This window comes from Stigmatopora nigra, chromosome 19 (genome assembly GCF_051989575.1).
Source record: "Stigmatopora nigra isolate UIUO_SnigA chromosome 19, RoL_Snig_1.1, whole genome shotgun sequence".
NCBI lineage: Eukaryota > Metazoa > Chordata > Actinopteri > Syngnathiformes > Syngnathidae > Stigmatopora > Stigmatopora nigra.
The window spans coordinates 2,593,319-2,618,274 of NC_135526.1; the positions used below are offsets into that span (position 1 = coordinate 2,593,319).

General features: G+C 39.5%; 1 protein-coding gene across 3 annotated transcripts in view; it reads left to right on the top strand.

Annotated features, from left to right (window-relative positions):
• Positions 1 to 24,956, top strand: part of tmem132e (transmembrane protein 132E) — a 146,016-nt gene that overhangs the window by 81,448 nt on the left and 39,612 nt on the right. Inside the window, exons 1-2 of one of the 3 annotated variants that reach the window (XM_077739923.1) lie at positions 15,517 to 15,643; positions 17,761 to 18,724. In XM_077739923.1, the coding sequence (XP_077596049.1) occupies positions 17,868 to 18,724 (857 nt within the window). In that variant the 5' untranslated portion in view covers positions 15,517 to 15,643; positions 17,761 to 17,867. Of the gene's footprint in view, positions 1 to 15,516; positions 15,644 to 16,740; positions 17,065 to 17,760; positions 18,725 to 24,956 lie in introns of those variants that run through there. The other 2 variants (XM_077739921.1, XM_077739922.1) reach the window with 2 other exon arrangements.

Here is a 24,956-nt window from a genome sequence, read left to right on the forward strand (position 1 = left end):
AGTGGGCTAAAAAACTGACAGCTATTGCATGGCAAACCTCCTTCAGTTGGTGATCAACTTTTTGATATCTCAATTCGCCTTGCTTTTGTGAGTTGGCTATTTTTAAATTGTCTGTTTTAACAAACCAAATGTCATGGGAACGCACCAGTTCTTTCTATACTGGTTAAAGTCGAGGCTAATTGTGCTGCACCTGAAATCTTGAACGCTTGATCTTAGTACAAATATTTGAACACAGAGTCAACTCGGTGGTTAAAGTGCTGGTTTTCCAGTTCGCATGTTCTCCCTGGGCTTGTGTGAGTTTTGTCTGGTTGGCAAGTGCGAGTGTGAATAGTTGTCCATCTCCATGTGCCCTGTGATTGGCTGGCAATCCATTCCGGTGCCCAATTAATGAAAATGAACCATCCCTTAAGACTACAACTTCCAAATGTGTTGTGAGGCTGAGAGTTGGTTGACTTGTACCCTTGTGCTGTTTTGATTTCAGTACACCTCATCACTTCTATTTATATGCAAGGTTTTGTGGGGGCTAACGTGTGTGGGAATGAGGGGGTTGTATTCACATTTTCTTCTTTTTTTTTGCTGACAAAACAGCAGTTCCACTGACTCTTGATTTGACCTATTTAGAGAATATATCAGTTCAAAGCACACACGTTTTCCTGCATTACTAAGTATAAAGGAATGCATTTTTCAATGCAAATTTGCTAATATATCATACTGTTGTTTGAACTGTCTCAAAACATACACTTAAAATTGTGTACCTTTATTTCTATTTCAAAACATTCTAAACCTGACAAAGATTTTGCATAAAATAGAGGCTAAATTAAATAAAAAGCAACAGTTCAAAATCCAAACTTCCAATTTTGCACTTGATTTTTCTGCAATGAAATATTCCAACTTGATAAACTTACATGAACATTTGCATTGTATTGGAGCCTTCTCGCGCATTAAATAACAACTTTTTTTCTATATGAGAGGAAAAAAATCAAGCTGCATATAATGTAAGAGCAAGTAACTTCTGCGTTGATAGAGAACTCTTCAAAAATAGTCAAGCTCTCTCTCTCTCTGTCTCTCTCTCTCTTTTTCTCCCCCGAATCCCAAATTGAATGCCGCCAGGAAGTTTCAATGTGGAGAATGAATATCAAAGATCCTTTTAAGTGTGAAAGGCAAACACAGCCGTGCCTCCGTTTGGTCCAAAAGGCTTGCTCATACACTTTTTTGCACAATTATCTACACCACACACACACATGCTTGACTCAAATTGTTGTTTACCCAGCAATGCTTGATTAAGATGACATTATTTGGAGATGTTTATCAACCTCTCAATTAATGAATATCTTCAAAACAGATGCTAAAAGCACAGAAATAATGGTGAATACACATTCGGAAATTTAAAGCAAATATAATCTGTAGTACAAAGTTAAAACCAGAGCAAAGCATGCCCAGATTGTGCCCAGAGTTCAGTTTTTGTTGGAATACGAAAGTTATACTTGGCCAAGTGTTTAAATGTGCCATCTGAAGATAAAGCATAGATACAATTTCAAATATCAAACACTAAAAGTTTGTCCTCGTAGCAACTGTTCCCAAGTTTTGTGCAAATAAATGTCAGAAGGAAGGATCCAAAGGGGAAAAAACGAGGATCTCGAGTTAATCCTTAATTACAATCCTCCAATTTGTGTTAGTATGTTTTGTTTTTGTGCGCTCACATTTGCTCCTTAGTCTGAATTTCAAAATTGCTACAATGGCTAGATTGACTTTAAAAATTTGACAGATTGGCCGGGTATCACTAGCTATTTCCATATTTTAGCTCACAGGTTAACAAAGAGCTAGATGCACCCATCCAAAGAGCCACATGTAGCTCCCGAGCCATAGGTTCCCTACCCCTAACCGTTAGGGCAACAAAATTGCAGGTTGATGTGTTCCGGTGAAGGTAAACATCCCATCTTGACTGAAAACCTTTGAAAAGTAGCTCTTTACTCAAGTGCAAGAAGTGGGAATGCCTGATGGCTGTTTTAGCTCGGTGCCCCCCGTGAACTGCCTTCGGATAAGCGGGACACGCAATGTGATGAGATTAGATTTGAAAATCTATTATGCAAAGAAAAATAATAGTGATTTTATTTTGGAAACATAGCGCCCGTATTGCTTGCGAGGACTAGATTAAGGAAAACATTGTGGATGCACGCATGTAAGAGTTCCTCTCCCACAATGCCGAATAGAATAATTCACTAAATCGTGTACCGGACTATTGAATATCTTGATAAAGTATTTTTTAGCCTTTGCTTGTAAATGTCATTAGAAAAAGTAACATTAAATGCACAGTATGCTTCCTTGTCATGGTTGTTTGTAGACAATTCTCAAAGCAAGGGGAGAGGCAGGAAGGCAACATGCCTGCTATTAATCAGGCCTCTCAGTGTGTTACTGACAAACACTCAAAGTGAAGGAGCAAAGCGGTGGGCGGCCTGATGGCTGTGAAGGATATTTGCATTTGTCCATCATTGTTTAGCACCAGTCGTGCTCATCAGTGTGATCGCAAAAGCACAAGAATATTTTTTGGAATATGTGCTGCTAAAAAACACAAAAGACTTAAGATAGAGTATGATTTTTTGTATGATTGCATGGTCAAACTTATGGTTTTGCCAGTTTGTTTTAGTGGTGGTAATGGTTGAAATACTAAAAGACCGCTCTTAAAACCTGATGTTAATTGGTGCTGGAAAACTTTTGAAAATGAGTTCTGCACTTTGCATTATTTTTCTTTCTCTTTACCATACAACTTTGCTCAATGAAGTGAATTAAGTAGTTCAAATACATAACTTGACACCCCACAAAGTGTAACCATGCAATATTTTTCTTTTTGGTTTAACTGAGATTGCAAAGTATGACATAAGTCGTCTAATATGATCAGTTTAGTGAGAGGCTAACAGCCCTCTCAATTACACTGGCAGAATGTTTCTCCTGCCTTGCTTATTCAGTGAGCAACACTCAGCCATGTCGGGCCCGATTACAGTCGCACCTCCCACTACAGATGCTCACCACTGGGAGATTGCCGCAAATTGGCTCACATCACCCATTTATCATACGTCGCTCTCTTAAGCACTGCTGTCCAAAAAAGCATAGCACTAAATAAACGTTTGACATGATGACATGTTCTTTTTTTGTATGTTGCTTTAGCACCGACTTCATAAAGCCATAATATTCTGGGCCACAACTGTAATCCTCTGATGCATGCATTATCAGATTATTTCAAACTCTCAAGCAGATGACTTGCCGTCTCTTTTTGGAGCTGACCCCTCCCTCCCTATCTCTCTCTCTAGACTTTACAGTTTGGGACATAAGCCACTAATCTATGATCACGACATCAAAAGATGCTGTCTTTACAAAAAAAAAGATGGAGGAGCTCAATCATGATTGACGTCGTCAAGAGTGGAATTCAAAAACGTGAAAGCCACCATGCACTAAAGATATCAATGTTATCGTTTAACTCAGCCAGCAGAAGGATGCCCTTAACAACAATGGTGGTACCTGTCATGCATGAGATGCTACTGCTGCACATGGCTTTATTGTGAACAAGATTCTGCTCATGTTAGTGTGAGGAGTTAACTCCAATAAAACTTTGGACTAGCAAAATATGACTATGCCACAGAGTAGGAAGACTATTGTTCTGAATGTCATGTGCAAGCCATAAAGGTCATGACAATGTCAATGAGCCGAGGTCTGAAATGATGATGTTAAGCTGCAATTGCCATCACCGCTCTCACAACTTCATGGTGTTGTTACTGTTGACGAGCACGACAGATGTTGGCCGCGACACAATCAGCATGTTGCTATTAAAGAATGATGGACAGATGCAAATGTCCTTCACACCCTTCAGGCCGCCCACAGATTTGCTCCTATCACTTTGAGTGTTTGTCAACCACCATGCTGAAAATGCCTGATTAAAAAAGAGGTGTGTTAACTGCACCTTTTCATCAACTGGGAACAAACATGACGGCAGCTGTCAGCACCTTTGCAGATTTTTTAAATTATAACACTTTTCTGAAGCTAATTCTGAATCAACACTGAAGGGGGTAAAAAGTAGTTATAATAGGGGTGACCCTACTTTGTGATTTTTCCATTATTGCGGCCATGTCTGGTGTGTATTAACCGTGATATTCGAGGGAATACTGTATTGGTCTTTCATAGTTTGTTCTACATGGTCTTGGTCTGTTTTTCAAAAGGTTTAAGGTGTTTACATAAATAAAGTAGGGTTCTGGTTAGGGTTCAAATTAGTAAAAGAGTAGGTAAGTTATTGTGACTCGCAGTTTGTGTTGAAACAACAGTGCAGATGCTCCAACAACTATCTTCACTTCTTTGCCCATGTGATGCAGTTTCTATGAATTATTAATGCTCCCATCCCAGTTTCTCTTCTCAATTCTGACTCCTGGGAGCTCATCAATGAGATCTACTCCAGCTAAAAAAAAAAGAAAAATGGAGAGAGAGAGAGAGAGAGAGAGAGAGAGAGAGAGAGAGAGAGAGAGGGGGAAGCTGACAAACTTGTACAGTCTCTCACGGCGAACACAGCGCCACCCTGCCGTCCGAGTGACGGCCACAGTTCCTACACCTTGTCGACAACTTTGTTATATAGCTCTACTCAGTACCGCACAGCGAGCGATCAATTCCAGAATAAAACCTTAAAACACCTTAAGAGTTGCCTGCAAATGGACTATGGCTTTCTAGTTGGACGAGCCACCGTTTGATGGGAGTAAAATAGTGTGACAGGATTTAATTGTTGTATCAATTGCCTTATATGGCATAGATGCATTTAGGTGAGTGCCTCATGGCCACAAATGCTACAATTAGGCTTTGTCGTGGCTCTTTTAAGGAACTTATTCCACCCCAAATGTGGAATATGTCCATGTCCGCTGTAAACCCACAAAAAAAATCACCAGTTCTTGTTTATAGCTTATATTCCATGTCAATACTTTTAATCCAGACTTTGAATGAAACAATACAAACTCTCTCGCCCTCTAATCATCCTATGTATATTTTGACTCCCTTACTGTTTTTAAGCCGTGGAATATTTCCAATTTAAATTTGCCTACACCGATACTTGTCATAATGTTGGCTTCGGGTGCAACTCTTTATTTGGTGGATTTGCTTGCCTCTTTTTCACTTACCTAATTTGTCACTTTGTCAAGTCGTTGGTTAATTGAGACATTTCTCAGGAAATAACTTGGAGTCAATTCAGTATTGCTCACTCAGTTTTCCTTCTCGTTAGTCAGACATTTACAGTTGGTTATCTAGTCATTTTGTCAGATGAGCATGTATACATTAAAGAGTGTTGACAGCTATTGTGTGTTATTATCTGTTTGACAATAGAATTAATTTGCTTTTTTTCTTCCTGACACCTTTGTACAACAACCTTCCTAATGATATGATAATGACATGGCCTCCAGTAGTCATATTTAAATGTGTAGAAAGACAGGTATATTTGTAGAAACGATGTAAGAATGGAGTTGCTTTCAAAGAAAGTGGCCTTCAACGCTTCTTTGTAGTCTTTACGAGGCGTTTGGAGCATCCTCGCGCCTGTCCTTCGTTCTAATAGACAGCGGCGGACAAGTAACAAGTAACGCCGTTGTGGCTAATCTCCCTTTCTCGACATATTTTTTTTATCACACTGACAGAGAGCGAATTGTGGAGGGTGTGTTACACCCCCTCTTTCCTCGCCCTCATCACTCATCCCCCCCAAAGCAAGGGCTGTTTATTCAGCCCCTCGGTTGCATAACAGAGGTTTTGCGCAAATCTTTTGATGAGCGCTGTCTGATTTGTGTCGGAAACATCTTTTTCCTATCATTGAAGTAGTATATAGCAAAGATCCTGATGTTCGCGACTCGCAGAAGCAAAACTCAGAGGAAGATTTTTTGTTTTTGTTGTTGTTGTTTTGCCATAAGAGAAATAAGTTGGGGAAAAAAAACTGTTCAGAGTTTGCTTCCGGAACTTATTCAAATTTAGTAGTTAGTTGCTCACTCATTTATTCGTTCCGTCCCTAGTTGTTTTGAATGATTGTTCCCAGCTACCATCGCCATCATCTATGTGGTAGAAGCTTGACAACAACCACGGAAGCAACCGAATACCCTCTGTCACACGATTCCTCATTTTCAAACTTCAATCCGTCGTATCTCCCCAGACAGCTGGGTTATCTCGAGCCCTTTTCGAGCCCTTCTGGATGCTTCCTTGCCGCGATAGCAGCCCACCCTGAGCATTCCATTAACCCTGGGTTGGCACAATGTTAACCTCCGCCTTCCAGGGGGGGCAACAGGCAAGCATTTTTCCCCTGCACTCAGTGTTCTATACCCTTATCCGCTCTGTAAAAGGTTCCCCTTTTAAGCCTTTTATAAATAACAATCACAGACTATTGTTCTTACAATCAATAATACAAAAGCCTCCACATTTCTTTATTTTTTTTGATGGGGTGAATATTTCATCAGGGGCTTGTTTGTCTTGCAATGCGAGATCATTGACTTTGGATTGTTTCCTTTCATACGGACCATTTCATGCAACAATAGAAGCTCCAAAGGGACTACAGAGTGCCTTGTAGGTCATGTGACTGCATGGCTACATTGTGTGTGCATATTTAGTCTCTTGTGCCTGTTTGGAAATCCATAGAAAATAACATTGTGTTACAATGTGCCATAGCATTACAGTTAACTGCAATAATTTGATATGGACATTTTAGTTTGCTTGTAAAACACTGGAATAATGCCAGATGATAATAACGGCCATACCGAGATGAGTTTTCTTACCTTTTATAGAGCAAGTGACTCATTTTGGTCATTTAAAAAAAATATATACATAAAATTTAACCACATAAAGATGTGGTGTATACAAATGTGTGAGGTATTGGACACAAATGTATTTTAATGTACTTAAAAGTCAAATAGAACAGAACTATGTTTTGTAAAAATTCTTTACAAGAACTCTACTATAATTTTCGACTTTGCTTTTCCGTTGCTGTTTTTGTAGGCCGAAGCCAAGAAATGTAATTTAAAGCAAGATGAGCAAATTCAGGTTGATTTTTTTTTTTTAATTTAACTTTTTTAAATGTGATATTTTATTGGATATCTTGGTTAGTGGACAATAGATCACAGCACGAGCCAAAAACCACGTAGGTAACACGAACTCACCCACTACCAAATGGCCCCAAAGCACTTCAGACTTGTTTTTTTGGACTTTACGACCGCAAATTACTTTCAAATCCTGCAAACCGAATCGTTCTTTTAATAGCCGTCGACACATTTGCCGACTTTTAACACGTCGTCGCCTGATGTTTTACAGTGCTGGATTTTAATGGGAAATGCTTGCGTAAAAAGATTTACGGTGTTGCCACTGAAACGCTTTCTCTTTTTTTTTTTCCCCCCGCCTACAATTTTCATTAAACCCCCTTGTTGATTCCAATCCTTCCATCCACAACATTTCCATAATCTGCTGCTGGTACATTGTCTCAAGATCCTCCTAAAAGTGAAGGGGAGCAGCCTTTTCCCAGGACTCCTTTTTTTTTCCTACTGCCATTGGTTGTTATGGTGACTCGCCATCAAATTGTGTAACACCATCACCATGAGAACAAAACCCAGCACAAACTGCACGTGGATGTGTGCGTACTTGTATTTGTGTGCGTGTGTGACAGCGATACGAAAGGAGATGTTGAGACAAAGCTGGCTTTTTCTCTGTGGAGTCACTTAGAAAGCTGCCAGTGTGAAGAGCAGCTGGATAATAGACAAACTTTGCTCACAAAAGCGAGACGGTGCCTCTGGTTTCGCCGACATGATGTGGGAAAAACAACCGAGGGCTGTGTTTGGATGTTTTTTTGGGGTTTTTTTGGTGAGATTTCACACCGCAAATCATAGGGACCGCAGTGAGTGACTTTGAGGGACAGAGAAAGTCATGTCTCATCAAAATAATTGCAATTATACATTTGTTAATGATAAAAGACAGATGCATGAGGTGAATATGGAAAACATTACAATCCCAAATTCTAATCCAAAACATTGTGTTGGAAAACATAGAAGTGTTAAGGTTCCTTGAAGCAGAAACTCTTCCTAAAAACTCCAATTTTCTACACTGATTTGAAAGATAATTAACATTCCAATGATAAGATACGCAATTAAAAAAAATCTGTTATTGTTCAATTCCCTTAAGGATTTATACTGATTGATTTTGGGAGGAAAAAAAAGGCCAAAACTCAAATTCTCTACACTGATTATAAATATTTTAAACATTCCAATAAGATACACAATTAAAAAAATGTTTTATTGTTCAGTTCACTTATATATATACTGATTTATATATTTTTTAAAGGCCAAAAGACACTGATGATAAACAATTGGTTGGAAAAATAACCTTTTAAATCTTAATTTTTTGGATAATCTTATCATTAAGTGCCACAAGGAGGTCTCATTTTCATTTTTGCCTTGAAGGGTGAAAAAATAGATCATATTCATAGACAAAAAAGCTTGTGCAAGCTTTAGCTGATCGCCCATAAATTATAATGCTAATGAAGTGTTTGTATTCCCAATTAAATGTTAAAACTAAAGTAATGTGCGATGGATTGCAAACACTGAGCTGTGAATAATTTGTTCATCCTGCTGAGAATCATGTAAACAAAGAATGTGATTAGCAATAGGTGGTCAAGAAGCATTACTCTTAATATTATTTCACATGTATTAAGATGTTATGAAGGCCTTCGAGTAGATTTGTCTCTCATACCAGCACACAGAAACATACAAAATAGTCGGCCATGTTGCTAAGGAGCAGCCCTATTCTGTATTTTAAGCTATTTACTTTAACCAGAAATGAGAAAAGGGGCATTTTTTAATGTCGAAGAATGTCAATTAACACTTTTTTTTCTGAAAAATAGGCAAATTATTCTAGTTGAAAGCTATACATATGTTGCTGGAAATGCAGAATCATTAAAATGTATCTACTCTGAAATATTTAATTTATCCATTGATCAAAACTATAGTTAAGTTGGAGTTGAGTTATTTTGTCCTAATCAATAGCAAATTGGTGACAATAATACCATAAAACAATTCAATAGTTCTATTAACAAAAGTTATTTTGTTCCCAAAATATTTTGTAACTTGAATTTTTCGTAAGTAGAGTTGCATTTTACATCTAAATGGCCTAATCCAGATAAAAGCATATATAGTTTTAATTGACATCCATGGCTTTTTTTGGGTCATATAGGCCATAATTGTATGCCAAATGTTAAGAGTTTGTCCAAAATATGAGTATTTATAGGGTCAAATTAAGGTTATCTTTTATAAGTACCAAACTAAAGGTACATGTTAAGTACATATCTAATATTTGTAGCCATGGCAAATCAATGAAAAGACGCAAATGCCCTGGAGGTGTCTCAATAACATCTGACGCAATCGAAAAGTGTTCCAGACAGGCAGGGCTTTTCCCATAAGGGGAATACTTTGTGTAAGGTAAACTGAGCCATGATGGTATCGCATCGCCGCTTCTACAAAAGGACTCGTGAAACAAAAGAATTGCTCGATCTTATTAACTTAAACAGTGAAAGCACCAAAGTAAGAAGAAAAAAAAGTACACTTTGACACTTGTTTTAGTTATTACATAAAATCAAATGATCAGGTTTCAATTTTTGTATAAAGCAGCAATTTTTCTATAGGACATTTCACATAACAGTCACAAAAATATGAACGTATCACTTTGTAAACAACGAACTTGCTAATATGCCGTGCATTACTTAACTTGTGTATTGCACTTACATTGTGTCAAAGTGCTTAACATTCCACATCCAAGCTTTTAAAACCTAGGGCTAGACAACAAGTTATCTGTTGTTTCCGCCAAGTGCTTTAACTAGTAAATACTACTACGTTCATTAAAATACCCGTGACTATTTTTTGAACTGACATCCATAACGATTAACATGGGCTTATTTGGCTTAATGGCGGTGGGCACGACCTGCACAATACAACAAACCATGGATATTTTGGTGTACTTTGAAAAGCCGTCTGGCAGATATATCAGTCTACAGGGTGTTATGAAACGTCTATTACCTGAGTAGCTTGAATAATGGATGGTGTCTTTCATTGGGGTGCCATCACTTGTCTTGTCTTAGCCCACGTCGCCACCCAAACAGCGTCCGTCCAACCAGATAAGGCAACTGTCAATATAAATTATGGATGATTTTTTTTTTTATGGGTGAACATAAAAAGTTCCCTTTCCCTTAGCTCTTGTCACACTGGTTATATATTCTTTTTTTTTTTTGAAAAAGCTTGCATATTATGTGTGATTAAAGCTGTACTGTGTATAATATAATGCTACATTATAAAAGGGAGACGGTACGAAAGAAGAGCCTTCATCTCTCATAATTAACACTCTTAATCACACCGCAGTGTATTGTACTTGTTATAATAGCTGACAAAGAACCTAATTTAATTTGGTCAAGTCGGGGATTAATGAATGCATGCTAATTTATTTTACCTTGAAATGCATATCATCTTTTTCCACATTGGTTGTGTATTGTTATTAATGCAATTTACTTAGGTTTGGGAAGTAGAAAAGTCAGCCTTTTTTGAACAGTGATTGGTGTCAAAAGTAGAATTTGGAGTTTTGTGAAGTGCGAGATGTTGACTCATTAATTGGCTGCCTTTGACAGTGATAGATGGCATTGGACTTGCAACATGAAACTAAAAGAAAATGTTCAAAAAGTGCTAAATTAGTCCTGCACACATTCTCAGTAAGCCTCACAGTTTCAAGTTGGATACGTTTTTATATGTTGGTAAACACGGAAAAAGATAGTAACTCGTTTTTCCATCAAAATGTCATAAAAATACATGAAATATACTGGTTTGGTGGAGTGGTGTTAAGCATGTACGTGTCATAGTTCTGAGCTGTCGTTGTTCAATCTCCGTTGAGATCCGACCTTCCTGTGTAGAGTTTGTTTACTTTGCAAGTTTTCCCCAGGAAATAATACTTATTTCTTATCAGTAGTCTTCATGTTGTTCCAATTTCCAACAAATCATGTATTAACCATTTTCCGTTAAACTGAATGAATTTCTTGGAGGAAAAAAAACAACTATTAAAACGCTGTATTAAAACTAAACGGAATAGAATGTGTATGTGAAAAGCCTGTTTGTTTGTGATGTCCAGCAGCAAAATAGGATTAAAAACTGTTTTGCGATTTTATTTTTTTGGTATGCTTTACAAAATATGGACTATGAGGTGTGTGGTTGATCAAAATACAATCCTGTCAACTTGGGTAAAGTATACTCCTACATGATAGGGTTTTTAAATGATGCTCCAATCATCATATTTTTTTCTTGAGCTTTCCTGAATTGTGGCGTCACTCTCAAACGCACATCTTGTCAAACATGACAAACGGCCTTAGGCATGACTGCTTTCCGTTCTAGCCCAAGTGACAATTCGGTGAAAATTGCCCTCTAGCTCAAATGGAGCAATTCGCCCACATGTGACTGAAACGTGTTATCTGAAAGAAAGAAGAGAAGAAGAAGAAGAAGAAAAAACCCCAAATCAATTGGGAAATCCTCCATGGTGGTGAAACATTAACATTGCCTGGAGAGAACAGCCCATTTCAATGAGCTTTCCCCTGACCTTTTCGCTGAAGAGACATTTATGCACTTCTCCTTCTCAAGACTTGATGTCTGCCCTTCTCATCACATCCTCTCCATGTTCACACTCACTTGGGTATGGTTTAATATCAGGCAGCTACGTGGACTCGGTGGCACTCTAGGCGCTCCTGAATCCTGACACGAGTGCCTTTATCCGACCCAAAGTGGATTTGAAGACCAACAAGAAAGACGAGGGATCTGCACTTGAATATATTTCCAGGATTTTTGCAGGGGGTTCGTCGAGTTTACCAAAACCCGTGTACTGCTTAGTTTATCACTCATAGACGCCCATTCATTTGAACTGGGACCACCCTCCGAGTTCAAGTAGGATTTGACGTCAAGCATGATTATTTGTAGCCTTACAAAGCTCAGATTGATTGTCCAGTCGGCATTGCAATTGTCCACAACCATTGTGTATTTCTAGTTCATGTCATGGCTTTTTGTAATGTCTTTTTCCCTCTCCTGCATTCCAATTTAGTCACAGTAGATTTCAGAGCTAATTAATCAACAACCAATTTCTACTAAATCCTTTACAATCAATTATTGGGTTATTACGCGCATGCCTTAACAAGACAACAGACTTGGGATGAGCGATTAAAAAGGCTTTAGCACCCGACCTGATGTTTATTAATGGCTTTGAAGTGACTTAATGGGATAACTGTTACCCCCCCCCACACACCCCTTTAGATAGTCAGCCCTGGCAACCCCCCCTACAACAGATGTTAGTTTGAAATGGGAGTGCAACAGGAAGTGAATTGAATCTTTGCCTGACCCGGGGTGTAATAGGACATCGAGTGGAAGAGGGGAAAAGGCATCGGGTTACACTGGAAAGCCCATCTGCGTCCACTCTAACCCGGGGAAGAGCGGATATTGTCTAGAAGGATTTGTTTTGATGGCTTTCAATAGAAAGGTTTTGAGGGTGACCTTGAGACACCGTGTCAATGTGTGGCTCGCCCTCCACGCTCAAGGGGTCCGCCAAATCGCCGCCCACTCCACTAGTGGCCTACTGTCCTGCGTGGTGTGACTTTTTCATTGGCTCCCGGCGTGTAATGTTTGCTTTTTTTAACTCTCGACATTGCGTGTTATGGTGTTTTACTATTATAGCGTTATTTGTAGATGTGATTGGCAATCGAGCCCGAACAAAAGATTGGGTTATTAAAATGTATTGGCATTTTTTTTCTTAGTATGACCTAATTGGCTACAATTCAGTGCAATAGACGTTCAATCTATTTTGAGTAAAAATAGATTGGTAGTCAATTGCAGAAAAAGAAAGATTGCTCAATGCCAGCTTTTACAATTGAAATGGATTTGATGTCTAGAAGAGAAAGAGTAAGGGCTACAGACAACAACAACGAAAATCTTAGGCCTATTGCAAAAAAATACATATTCAGTACTATTCTATATTTAAACTAGTGAAACAAACTGCAAAACAAAGAAAAACTGTGCAGCAACAATATAAAAGTGACGAAAAACAATCACGAGAGCTCAATTTAACACACTTCATTATTTCTTATATACATGAAGAGGTACATTGCAAAAAAAAGGCATATATTGTGTACATTTTATAAATGTTTTGCTAATAACCATCCAATATGCCTTAAATGCTGGATCGCTTTGTTCAAATTAAGTCATTTGGATGTCTATTTTCCCCATTTTAATACATTGTATCCACAGAATCACGTATTTTGCTCCCTTCCTATCGTATTTTCCAGTTGGCCTCTCATTTTTATCTGCTCAGGAGACATCATTTGATTTTTTTGTCAGATCATTACAAGCCCTCCGTCTGTCAAGCATGTCTCACATGGTGGTGAGAGACTTATGATTTGCCAATTGGGCAGTTATCATAGCTAATAAGCGGTTTAATATGCAAAATAAGATATCATTTGTATAATTTGAAGTACTTTTTGCCTCTACTACTGGAAACTCTGCCATGGAAGGTGTAGAAAAATAAGATTTGTCTACTCTAAAAAGGAAACCTGCTTAAACATATTCACTTCCATTGAGTTAAAGTTTAAAAAGGGAAGTCGAGGAGTTGTCGTTGTTGTTGTTGTTTTTTTCCTTCTTGATTTACTCTGCAAAGTCTTCCGGCTTGTGTCGTATCTGGTTGTAGTCTGGAATGATTATGCGAGCTGTCTTTGGAAGATGTCTCACCTCCTTGTAATTTACGCGGTGACATGAGGATAAAGTTTCAGTGGAGTGGAGCGTAGTGCTGTTCTCTCCTCTAAATCAACCTTTTGAATGTGATAAAAACAAAACAAAAAAATAAAAGCAACAAAAAGCAAGCTCGAGAGAGAAAGAACATTTTTGGTGTCATTCAATATTCCTTGTCAGAGTTGTATTTTAGTTACTCAGGAAATCAGAACATTGTGTTAAAGCATTCTTTTTCCAACTGGGTTTGAGCCACTGAGAACTACACTGGGAGACACTTAGTTTTTGTTGACTAAACTTTGGAATATTGCCTATGAAGTTGACCAAAACTTTGCCTTTAACTTGGAAATTTTATTGCTTTTATTGTGAACAAACCAGTATTTTAATCAGAATTTGTATGTTTGTTTTTGTCGTACCAGTTTAAATTAAATTAGAGGAATTATAAGAAAGTTTTGGGTAAATTCAGTTCAAGTTATTAAACAATATAACTGACACAGATTAACTGTTATTAATAGTTGCTCTGAGCCCTAATCTGTTTTTTTGAGGATCATAGATATCAAATAATATTTACTGTTGTGAGGCTGATAGGATTTAGACAATTTAAAAAAAAAAGAATGAAAATATTTGTTCAAGGTGGCCTGGCGACAGTTCTGGGTTTGAATCCAGGTCACTCCACCTGTGTAGAGTTTGCATGTTCTCCCCCGGGCTGGGTTTTCTCTGGGTACTCTAATTTCCTCCCATATTCCAAAAAAAAACCCTGCAGAGTATGCTGGTTCAACACTCTAAACTGCCCTTATGTATGAGTGTGAGCATGAATTTGTCATCTGTCTCCACGTGGCCTGCAATTGGCTGTCCACCAATCATGGCCTAATCATCTGGGATAGTTTCCTTTAGCCCCACGACCCTTGTGAGGATAAACAATTAAAAAAAAAAAGAATGCATATTTGATCACTACCTGGATTGCCTTTACTTTAATAAACTAACAAAGAGCTGAAACAGTAAACACTGACCAAGAAGGACTCATCACTGACATATGAATCAGCCAGATAATAAGCTGCAGATTTAATTGGAGCCATAAAACCTAAATTGCAAGATAAAATATGGAATTTGCCCACATTAGGGTTTTGTGTGGGTTCTGTCTCTGTTACCAAGTAATGACTTTGTTTGCAATGCGCTCCCCCGGCCGGCCTGTTGATCTAACAGCTAGACGACTGCGGCCCATCAGTGACAACGCAAACAGCCCAACTGTGTGTTGTTCTGGCCTGACGAACTCGCACGCAAACATATCAGACGCAGCCTGCCTTCTAATGGGATATTCTCACTTTTTTTCTCATGAACAGATGCCAGAGAGTGAGAAGAGACAAACTGTGTGAGACAGTGGCACAAAAAAAACAAAATTTGAGGCTATTTACTTGTTGTTTGCTTTCACATGGGATTTACAAATAGTCATAGATTTCCTTCATCAAATGGACTTATTAGCTGCCATTGATAGTGACCAAAGTTCAATCTTTTTTTATTAAAAGGGCTACAAAGGTGCATACATCATAGAACTAGAGCCAAAATGCCATTTATAATGTGGTCATGCACTGCAAATAAATAATATTTGACATGATTTATTTTGTTAAATCAAGACAAATATTTAGATGTAGAAATATAAAGATATATATAGATGTTTTTGTTCCTATTGGGCCCATACATCACAAAACAAATGCACTAAAGGCAAAGTGGGTGCAAATTTGTTGGAGGAACCAGCAGCTGACTGCAATAAACTGATTGAGAACAACTTGGTGGGTTGGAACTAACAATTCTGCACATACTTGGCACTTCCTGGAACTAGTTTGACATGTGTGTCATACATTAAAACAAAGGTTGGTCATTTTTCACCTAAAACTAATTCTAGTGATATTTTGTGGGTGTTTCTTGCTTAAAGTGTAAAAACTCAAGTTCAAGTTTTACACAGTTGTGTCACACATTTGACATCTGAGGTTAAATACTACTTTCTGTTTCCATTTCAAGCTGTGTTGGTTAGTTTTGCACCATTTAGTGTAGTTTAAATAATGTTTGAAATAGGTATGCTGCTTTTCTGAAGCTGAACTTTGATGAATGCAGTATTTTTCTTCCCATATCAGACATTTTCTTGAACTATCATGGTATATTTTTGAGGCATTATTGTCCACGTATGCTTCACTTTTATTCTATTTGAAGAAATTGCAGTCTTTCTTTTTGATCGGTTTTGGAGCTCAAATTGCCATGGAACACTTTATTATATTGGTCTTGAAAGATGAATCAAATTCTTTAAAGTGTTTGCCAATAAGGGGGATTCCCCCTCACTTGAAGTACTTTTCCAGACAACATTCTGGACTTTTTCCATTGGGATTTTTGTTTGTTTGATAAGATATCATTTTTTGCCAACTTTTTCATTACATTTATTTACTTGCCAATATTTGATGGCATCTTAAAGGGGGGAAGCCTGTCCGTTAAGAAGCCGCCGCTGGATGTCGTTTCTTCCTCTTCTTTTGTCGCTTGGCGTCCCCCCTCATGCACACACACATGCAAGGAATTCTTTTTCTTTTATGATGGGAATTCCAGGCGTGTGAGGTGCCCCCGTTTCCCCCTTAATCTCCCCTCCTCCAAGGGCAACATGCCTCCATTCTCATGCATTTCTCACGGGGTTGGAGGAGGAAAAGCCAGGCTAATTCATCAATAATCTTAACCTAATCCTTTCTTCTTCTACTACTCTTCTACAACTACTGCCTGGAGGCTGGAGTAGCATCCTCATGCACACACAGGTCTGCCTGAACACGTCCATAAGGGAGCATAAGTGTGTATATGTGTGTGTGTGTGGTCGGCTAAGAAGAGACGAGGTGCGGCTGGGATGGGGCGGCGTCCCGACGCTTTGTCTGCGGCACGGCCCACCGAAGGGGGGTGGGGGCAGGCTTCTCTCTGGCGTCTGCACCCGGAGCCGCATCAGATTGGCGTGGGAGCCAGACGCAAACACACACACGCATAGACCGAGCCCAGCAATTGGAATCCACAAGTTTAAGAAGAAGAAGAAGACTTAACATTTGGTTGGAATAAGGAGTAAAGAAAGTAGAAGTGTCAGTGTTGCTGCAAGTCTACCAAAACAAAGGAAGTTGTTTTGATTTTGGAGGAGAGGATACAGGAAGAGAAGAAAAAGGGGGATGTGTTTTTCAAAGTAAAATTTGGAATATGGGACTTTTAAGACATGAATTGGACCATGGGAAGAGCAAGTCATGTTTCTGCGCTCATCTCTGGATCGTTTTGATAAGTATGTTGACATCATGGTAGCTCGGGCTAAATCCACTGCCATGCGGTTGTTGTTTGTTCAAGCTTCACTGGAAGAGGTCAAAAGGGTCTTTTGCCTTGCAATATCATTTGTTTATTGTCAATACATAAGGGGAAATTTAAACAAATCATGTGATGCTTTATGTTTCTTATTTAAACAACATTTCTCACAGTGAAAATGGATTTTTTTTCAGACATTTTTCCCCTTTTCCCATCATTGACCGTGATGGACGCCAATTTGAGATGGGTAGGGCTGACCCTACCCAGAATATTTGCCTCGCTTTGGGGCAGAATTTCATTGTAAATCTTGAAATATTAGACTTAAAATCACACAGATCATGCCATATCTTGGAGTATTGACGCAATATAATGCTTTGTTGCTTATACTAATTTGACTCACTGTCATTAACTTATGGCAAAGGTGGCAGATTTACTTTATTGACATGATAGGTAACAATAATCATTTGGTTATTAATTTTAGAATGCTAAGATATTGTGTATGTTGATAATGGCCCATTCTGTGACCTTATGACTTATGAAAAATGGTTATATGAAAAGATCTTTGAATTATTAACTCCACATTGTGATTGATGCAGTCTTTCCATGCAACATTAAATAATCCAGACTTCGACATGAACTAGGTTAAATGTTCTGAACTCTTTCTTTTGTTTCTTGGCAGCTCTCGCAGGCAAGATCTCTCCAACCAGTTCCGATGCCTTCTTCAGTTCCTCATCGGTTACGGTCAATCCCTCGCCGCCGACCGTTTACCTCCCGGCAACTTTCAAGATGTCCAACGTACAGCTGGCGTTCTTCTTGCGAGAGGTGGCTCAAGGGTCAGGGCGGACCGTGGGCGGGAGCGGAAGAAGTGCGGGTGGTGGTGGTGGCGGACACCCGCTGCATCGTTCGGAAAGTTTCGTGGTTTTCCAGACAAAGGAGCTGCCGGCTGTCAACATAAGCCTAGGGCCTTTTACCCGTGACCAGACGCTCTCCAAGGAATTGCTCCAACCCACCAGCCCACTGGACATCCCGGGCCAATTGACGGTCAACTGGAAAGTCCGTGCATTCATTGTCCAGTCGCGGGTATTCTCCAATAACCCCACCGTGCAGGTGTTCTTCTACATCGCTGGCCGAGATTGGGATGACTTCAAAGCTCAGGACAAGCTGCCCTGCATTCGCCTGCACGCCTTTAGGGACGTGAGGGAGACTAAGACCTCTTGCCGCATGAAAGGGAACCTGGCGCAGTGTTTGGCTCAGCTAGAGCTGCCGGCGCCTTGGTTTAATGTCAACGTGGCCCCTCTGGGCCGCCGCAAGGGCTCCGGCGGAGACGGGCTCCTGGACGGGATGTCCGGCGAGACCCTGCAGGCCGAGCTGTACTACACTCTGCACGAGCCTGACGTGGACGGCCGATGTGGCGAGGCAGTGGGCCGCAGGGGTGGCCGTGGAGAGGCGCCCTCGCAGCACCCTCTGCTGCGCATCGGAAGCATCAGCCTGTATCAGGCCAGCCAGGAACAGCTGCTGATGGACAAGCAGTTGGACAAGAACATGTTCCTCAGGCTACCTGAGAAGCCCCTGAAGCCTGGAGAGACCCTCAGGATCTTCTTGTATTTGATGCCCAACTCTACTGTGGAGCAGTTCAGCCTCAAGTAAGTCACTCACACTTAAGTGCTGCTTTTGCTTCCACTAGCTCTTCTTGTCCTCTTAGACTGAAATACTGAATGTGTTATTCTGTTAAAAAAAATGATCTGAAGTGACGTGAAAAGGAACCTGGTTTGAAGTATCTTCCAACACTAGGACTATAGCACTCTTAACTCATTTGACCACCATTGATAGATTTCCATTGCATTTTACCTGGAAAGTTGGCAGACATCATATGCTGTCCCCTTCAATGTCTCAGCCAATGAGGTAAACATTACTAAAGTCATTAACTTAACAACTACGAGGAATTGTCAAAGTAGAGCTTAAGTACTTAAGCAAAAGTAATTGGGCAGTGCCAGCTTCCCTTCTCATATGTTACAGGGCAGGGCAAGTCAATATTTACGGTCATTTCAAAAAAAGTTAAGGGTTCAGGACATATATACTTTTTAAAACCGTTTTTTTTTTAGAAAACCGATTAGTCAGCCATCTGTAGGATAAGATTTTAGACTCCTGGTGATGAGCAAGCGATGTTCTCTCCAGACTGCAAGACTGCTTATATGTTCATTATTTTATAACTGTATTGAATTTGATGTCATTTTCATCAATATTTATCTTTTCACTATTTATATAACCATAAAAAGCTATAAAATCCAAAGACTACAACCAGCAGATTTCCCCAGATATACCACAATAGACAAAAGTGCAAATAAGATGGTAAAAAAAATGAAATCCATCCCAATGAATGGCATCCTACAGTGCAAGCAAGTGCGACTAACTCTATGTAAGCTCATTCTGTGCGTTATCATCCATCACGCCGTTGCTCTGTTTTAGCTCCGAGGGGCCTAATGAGCATGTAATCACTTTTTTTTCTTCTTTTACCACCCTCATCTTTCCTCATAATGCTGAGTCATGTTGAGAGAGAGTGTGAGAGAGCGAGGGGGCCGGGTTAAAACGTAGCGTGGCCCGGTAATGTTATCTATGGCTTTTGGAGGACTGCTGTAATGCTCAAGGTTTGCCTCCTGTTCACCCTCTTTTGGAAATGCTGCTTAAAGCACTTTTGAGTAGAAAAGAGGCCAAACGAAAGGTGTGCGTGTGCATTTGACCAGATAATGGCTTTGTCATTTCCAGGCACATTTGAAATAAATCTAATGGAATGTAGTTTTTTTTGGGGTAATCTTTAGAGGGCACTCATTTTACTCCCTCACTAACAGTAACTGCACTAGATGTCCATTGCATTTTGATTGAAGTGGACGTCTATTGCTGTCAATAGTATGGAGTAATTAGGTCATTCATTCATTTTCTGAACCGCTCATTGTGTGGTAAGGGTCGTGAGGGGTGCTGGAGCCTGTCCCAGCTAACAATGGTAATTTCTTGTTGATTTTTGACAAGGATTTGTCCAAATTGTCTTTTGAGCCTCTTAATAGGAACTATTTACTATATAGAAATAATAACAATAATAATAGAAACGTTTTCCTTTATGATCTCGCATCTTTTCTGTTTTTAATTAACTAGGAAAAATTGCAACTTGCGTGTTTTTTTACATTTTTAAAATTGAACTATAAAAGGGGAAAAGAGTAAATACATTTTATGTATTTAAGTTGTAGATTTTACATCCTTATGAAGGTTTTTGGGTGTAGGAAAAACGGAATATTTGTTTCTTTCATTTATTCATTTTAGTATTCCATACCACTTATCCTCCCTCACGAGGGTCACAGGGGGTGTCGGAGCCTATTTGTGACTTTTCAGGGATTTTACTTTTTGCCGTTGGAGTCAAAAAGTAATTCACCATTTTAGTCAAAGCAAGAAGTAGTCTGTACACTCAATTAGGCTTTATTTTAAATTGTTCACTTTAGTTTTAAATTATATATGGAACAATGAAACTGCAGTTTAAAAATTGTAATGGTTGAGTCACTTTTTTCCAGATGTACTACTTTGCTCTCAATTTCCGTCAATGTTAAGTCAGCAATGATGTTGCAAATAATTACAATTTTTTTTTCAGTTCCAACCCGATGGCAGTGTATTTGAGTTTTTTCCCGTTTTTATATTGCTCGCCTAGTGAAAGTGTTGAGATATTAGGCAATAACTTAAGGCAAGATGATGAAACGTTTTCTTTGTAATCTTAGCATAATCGTCAGCACACGCTTGTTAAAAGTCGCAGATTTGCTGAATAATTATTAAGCTTGGCTGACTCATTAAGCCTTAGTTTGGAATAGGGAAAAGTGTATTGTCTCTCCCCACAGACAATTTCAGCATTAATGGTGATTTATGCTAACAATAAAAAAAAACTAAAGAGGGAAACTTAAGGCCCAAATTAATGGAAATCAACAGTGAGGCTTTGTTTTTTTTTTAATAGGAGAATGTGCCTTGGTAAACAAAGTACTCATTGGCATTTAACACCGTTTCGACCGTGGTAACATGATGATTAACACTACTATTTCTGTATGGAGGCAATTATATTTTTCATGGGAAAGCTAACAGCAGATGTATTATGTAGAAGTGCACTTTGGATTTGTTTATCAAAAGATGAGATAATCCAACCTTCAGCCTCCCTGAAAATGTGACTTGTTTAGGCAATTTTTCTAGCTAATTGACTGCTTGAGGTTAAAGGACGTCCAATCTGGTTAAAGTTAGAAGGGTTGGCAGCTTCCGTTTACAATAGTTTGGATGCCTAGCGCCATCCATGTCACTAAAAACATGACTTCAACTGATCAAATGGGAGGAAGTTGAAAAGGGAAAAGAGATGAGGGAGGATGGGTCAAGACCAAAGCGGAATCCAACAAACGATGCTTCAAGTCAGACTTGGATTCCCAGAGTCCGAGTTGAGTCCTCCGGAGGAAGAACATTAAAGATGCAGTAAGGGAAATCTTAAAAGATGCATTACTGCTCGCCTCCTTTGAATATCACTTGGAGTGGTCGTTTCTTTCAAGGGCTTGTCAACTCTCATGCCCAACGATATGCCAGCATCACACTCTGTCGTTCGTCTCTGCCTTATTTTCCAGTTCGAAGAACATTGTTCTTGTATGTGGAAGAGGAAAATATAACATTTTAAACACAGATTCACAAAGATCTATATTATTTCTGCTTCGCTGCAGTATAATAATCCATAGTCTCCCCTTTGCTGCCATGACATACTTTACTCATTCTCTCTAAGCCATATTGACAAAATTACTAAAACATAAAGTTCAGTTCATCTCTGTGTCCAATCAGAAAAGCCACACACTTTGTCAGGCCTCCCTCAGTGATCAAATTATTTTCCAAGAACCATGTGTGAAGAGCCAAACATAAAACCACAAAACATAAACACTTGTTAGACTTTATGTGAGGTTATTTGTTCCATGTCAGCAGAATCTGTCCTCTCCAGGTTCTCCATTTTTGCTGAAATTGCCTGCAGTCTCCAAACCTAAAACTATATTAAGTATATACGCTACATGAATCATATTTTGAGTCAGTCATCGTTCAAAAAAGAATCATTATTGAGCCATAGTCCTTTGTGTTGATGACATTTGACTCATTCTTTCTTACTGTCAAATCGACCGTTTAAATGACAACAGAAATGTTTGTTTTTGTTTTGTTTGGTTTGTTTGCAATCATTCGCCGACACATAGTCTGCCTGGGGAAAGTTGAATCTGGCATATGGCCAATGTAGACAAGGCCTAGTAGGGGAGATCCTCCAAACAAAATGATGCCAGGTCGTCCACAATCTGTCACATCATTAAAAACATATTTTAGTGGTCGAGTGAGCCGGCAACGTCGCGCCATGTGGTTTGACTTGAGCTGGCGGATTCTGTCAGCACCATCTGTGAACAGTTTTGACAGGGCTGTTTTTTTTTAGAGGAAATATGTTTTTATACGTCTCCCTTTTCTGAAATGACTATTGTTACACACACAGTAGCTTGTCCGTCATTTCAGCTGATGTAGCAGTTTATTGGGAAAGGTAATGAATGGCTAGCCAAGTGCAAGTAAGTAGCTTAAAGTCGGAGTCCCGCAGGTCATATCAGGCCAAGTCTCCCCCCGAATTTGGTGAGTCATCATCGCACGGGACACGAAAGGGGTGGCAACGGATTCTGCAATGATCATGTTTCAGTGTCATTGACGGTTATGGATTTATAATCCATTTTTGACCAGGACGGCTGACGGCAATTAATCGAGATTAGTGAACATTTTTAAGAGAAAATATCATACCTCAGCAAGCCGTGAAATGACTAAAATGTAGGGAAAAAAATCAGATTTTCCATTTTCTTTGGTATAAAATACGTAAAGTAATTTACTTGTTGGTTATTCCTCAAACTTTGTTTAGGGTTACTTTACAATCAAAGTAACTAAGTAACTTATTGGTTATATTTGACCAAATTCTCTGCAAAAAAAATCATATTTAACTTTTATTTGGTATAGATTCCTTAAAAAGTAATTCAATTGTTGATTATTCCTCACACTTTATTTATAGTTGCAGTTATAGTCAGAGAACAAGAAAAATGGCCCTAGTTCCCAATTTTAAGTACAAATATAATTATTTCACTTTATTTGAAAATATTATGAAATCACAATGTAGCCTGTCTGGCTTAGTAAGGAAACAAACGGTAAAGGCTCAGCGTCATCTCGTCTCTCCCGCAATAACATGGGCGACTCCTTATGACTCTCAAAGCCGTGCCGCAGCCGCGGGAGACATGGAGCGATGCATTCAGCTGATTTTTATCAGCACTCATCTCCAATAAAACAAGACGAGGTCAGGCAAACCTCTAAAGAGCTTACAAGTCTCATTCCGCTTCGGCAGCACTCGTGCGGGCAATCGATTCATCATTTCTTGCAGGCAAAACTGACTGCAGGAATTCACCTTATAGAATCTTTGGGGAGCACTCAAGCCAACCCATTTTTCCCATAAAAAAAATAAGAATACATTTAAGATATAAATATAAAGTAAGATCTCAATACGTGTTGAATTCATTCTAACTTGGAAGGCTTGAAGTGATTGGTTGGGGTTGTAGTAGTTGGGGTTGTAGTAGTCGGGGTTGGGGTTGTAGTAGTCGGGGTTGGGGTTGTAGTAGTCGGGGTTGGGGTTGTAGTAGTCGGGGTTGGGGTTGCAGTAGTCGGGGTTGCGGTTGCAGTAGTCGGGGTTGCGGTTGCAGTAGTCGGGGTTGCAGTTGCAGTAGTCGGGGTTGCAGTTGCAGTAGTCGGGGTTGCAGTTGCAGTAGTCGGGGTTGCAGTTGCAGTAGTCGGGGTTGCAGTTGCAGTAGTCGGGGTTGCAGTTGCAGTAGTCGGGGTTGCAGTTGCAGTAGTCGGGGTTGCAGTTGCAGTAGTCGGGGTTGCAGTTGCAGTAGTCGGGGTTGCAGTTGCAGTAGTCGGGGTTGCAGTTGCAGTAGTCGGGGTTGCAGTTGCAGTAGTCGGGGTTGCAGTTGCAGTAGTCGGGGTTGCAGTTGCAGTAGTCGGGGTTGCAGTTGCAGTAGTCGGGGTTGCAGTTGCAGTAGTTGGGGTTGCAGTAGTCGGGGTTGCAGTTGCAGTAGTCGGGGTTGCAGTAGTCGGGGTTGCGGTTGCAGTAGTCGGGGTTGCGGTTGCAGTAGTCGGGGTTGCGGTTGCAGTAGTCGGGGTTGCGGTTGCAGTAGTTGGGGTTGCGGTTGCAGTAGTTGGGGTTGCGGTTGCAGTAGTTGGGGTTGCGGTTGCAGTAGTTGGGGTTGCGGTTGCAGTAGTTGGGGTTGCAGTTGCAGTAGTTGGGGTTGCAGTTGCAGTAGTTGGGGTTGTGTTATACATTCTCTTTAAATCCACTTAATGGAACATTAGTAGTAGTAATAGTGGTAGTGGTTAAGAGTAGTATTATACATCCATTAGATGAAGCTTTGCTAAAGGAAATTTCATACTATGATTAATTAATATTGATCCATATGTAAAGTTGGGTTGAATTGTATTATAAGGCACAGTCTTTTGGTGGCGCCTTATGGTGTGGAGAATATAGTAGTTCATTTGCTGTTTTTAAAGTGTAGCATCAGCCGGTATTTCTAATTTTAGAGTTTGTGTTTTCTAAAGAGGGACGCTTGTTTATGTTGCCAATTTCTGCCACTAAATATCCCGCTTCTGAGCAGTTGAAATGGCTTTAAATTATTAATAGAGTCTAGCAAGGAGTGAAACTCAATCAAAGTCTGGGCATGCATTTTGGCACAGATTGACAAGCGTCTGTTTATTTTTATTTATTTTTTTGCCTCACAGTTTCTCTACTGTGCAAGCCCTCGTTTGTCCAAAAAAAAATGGAGA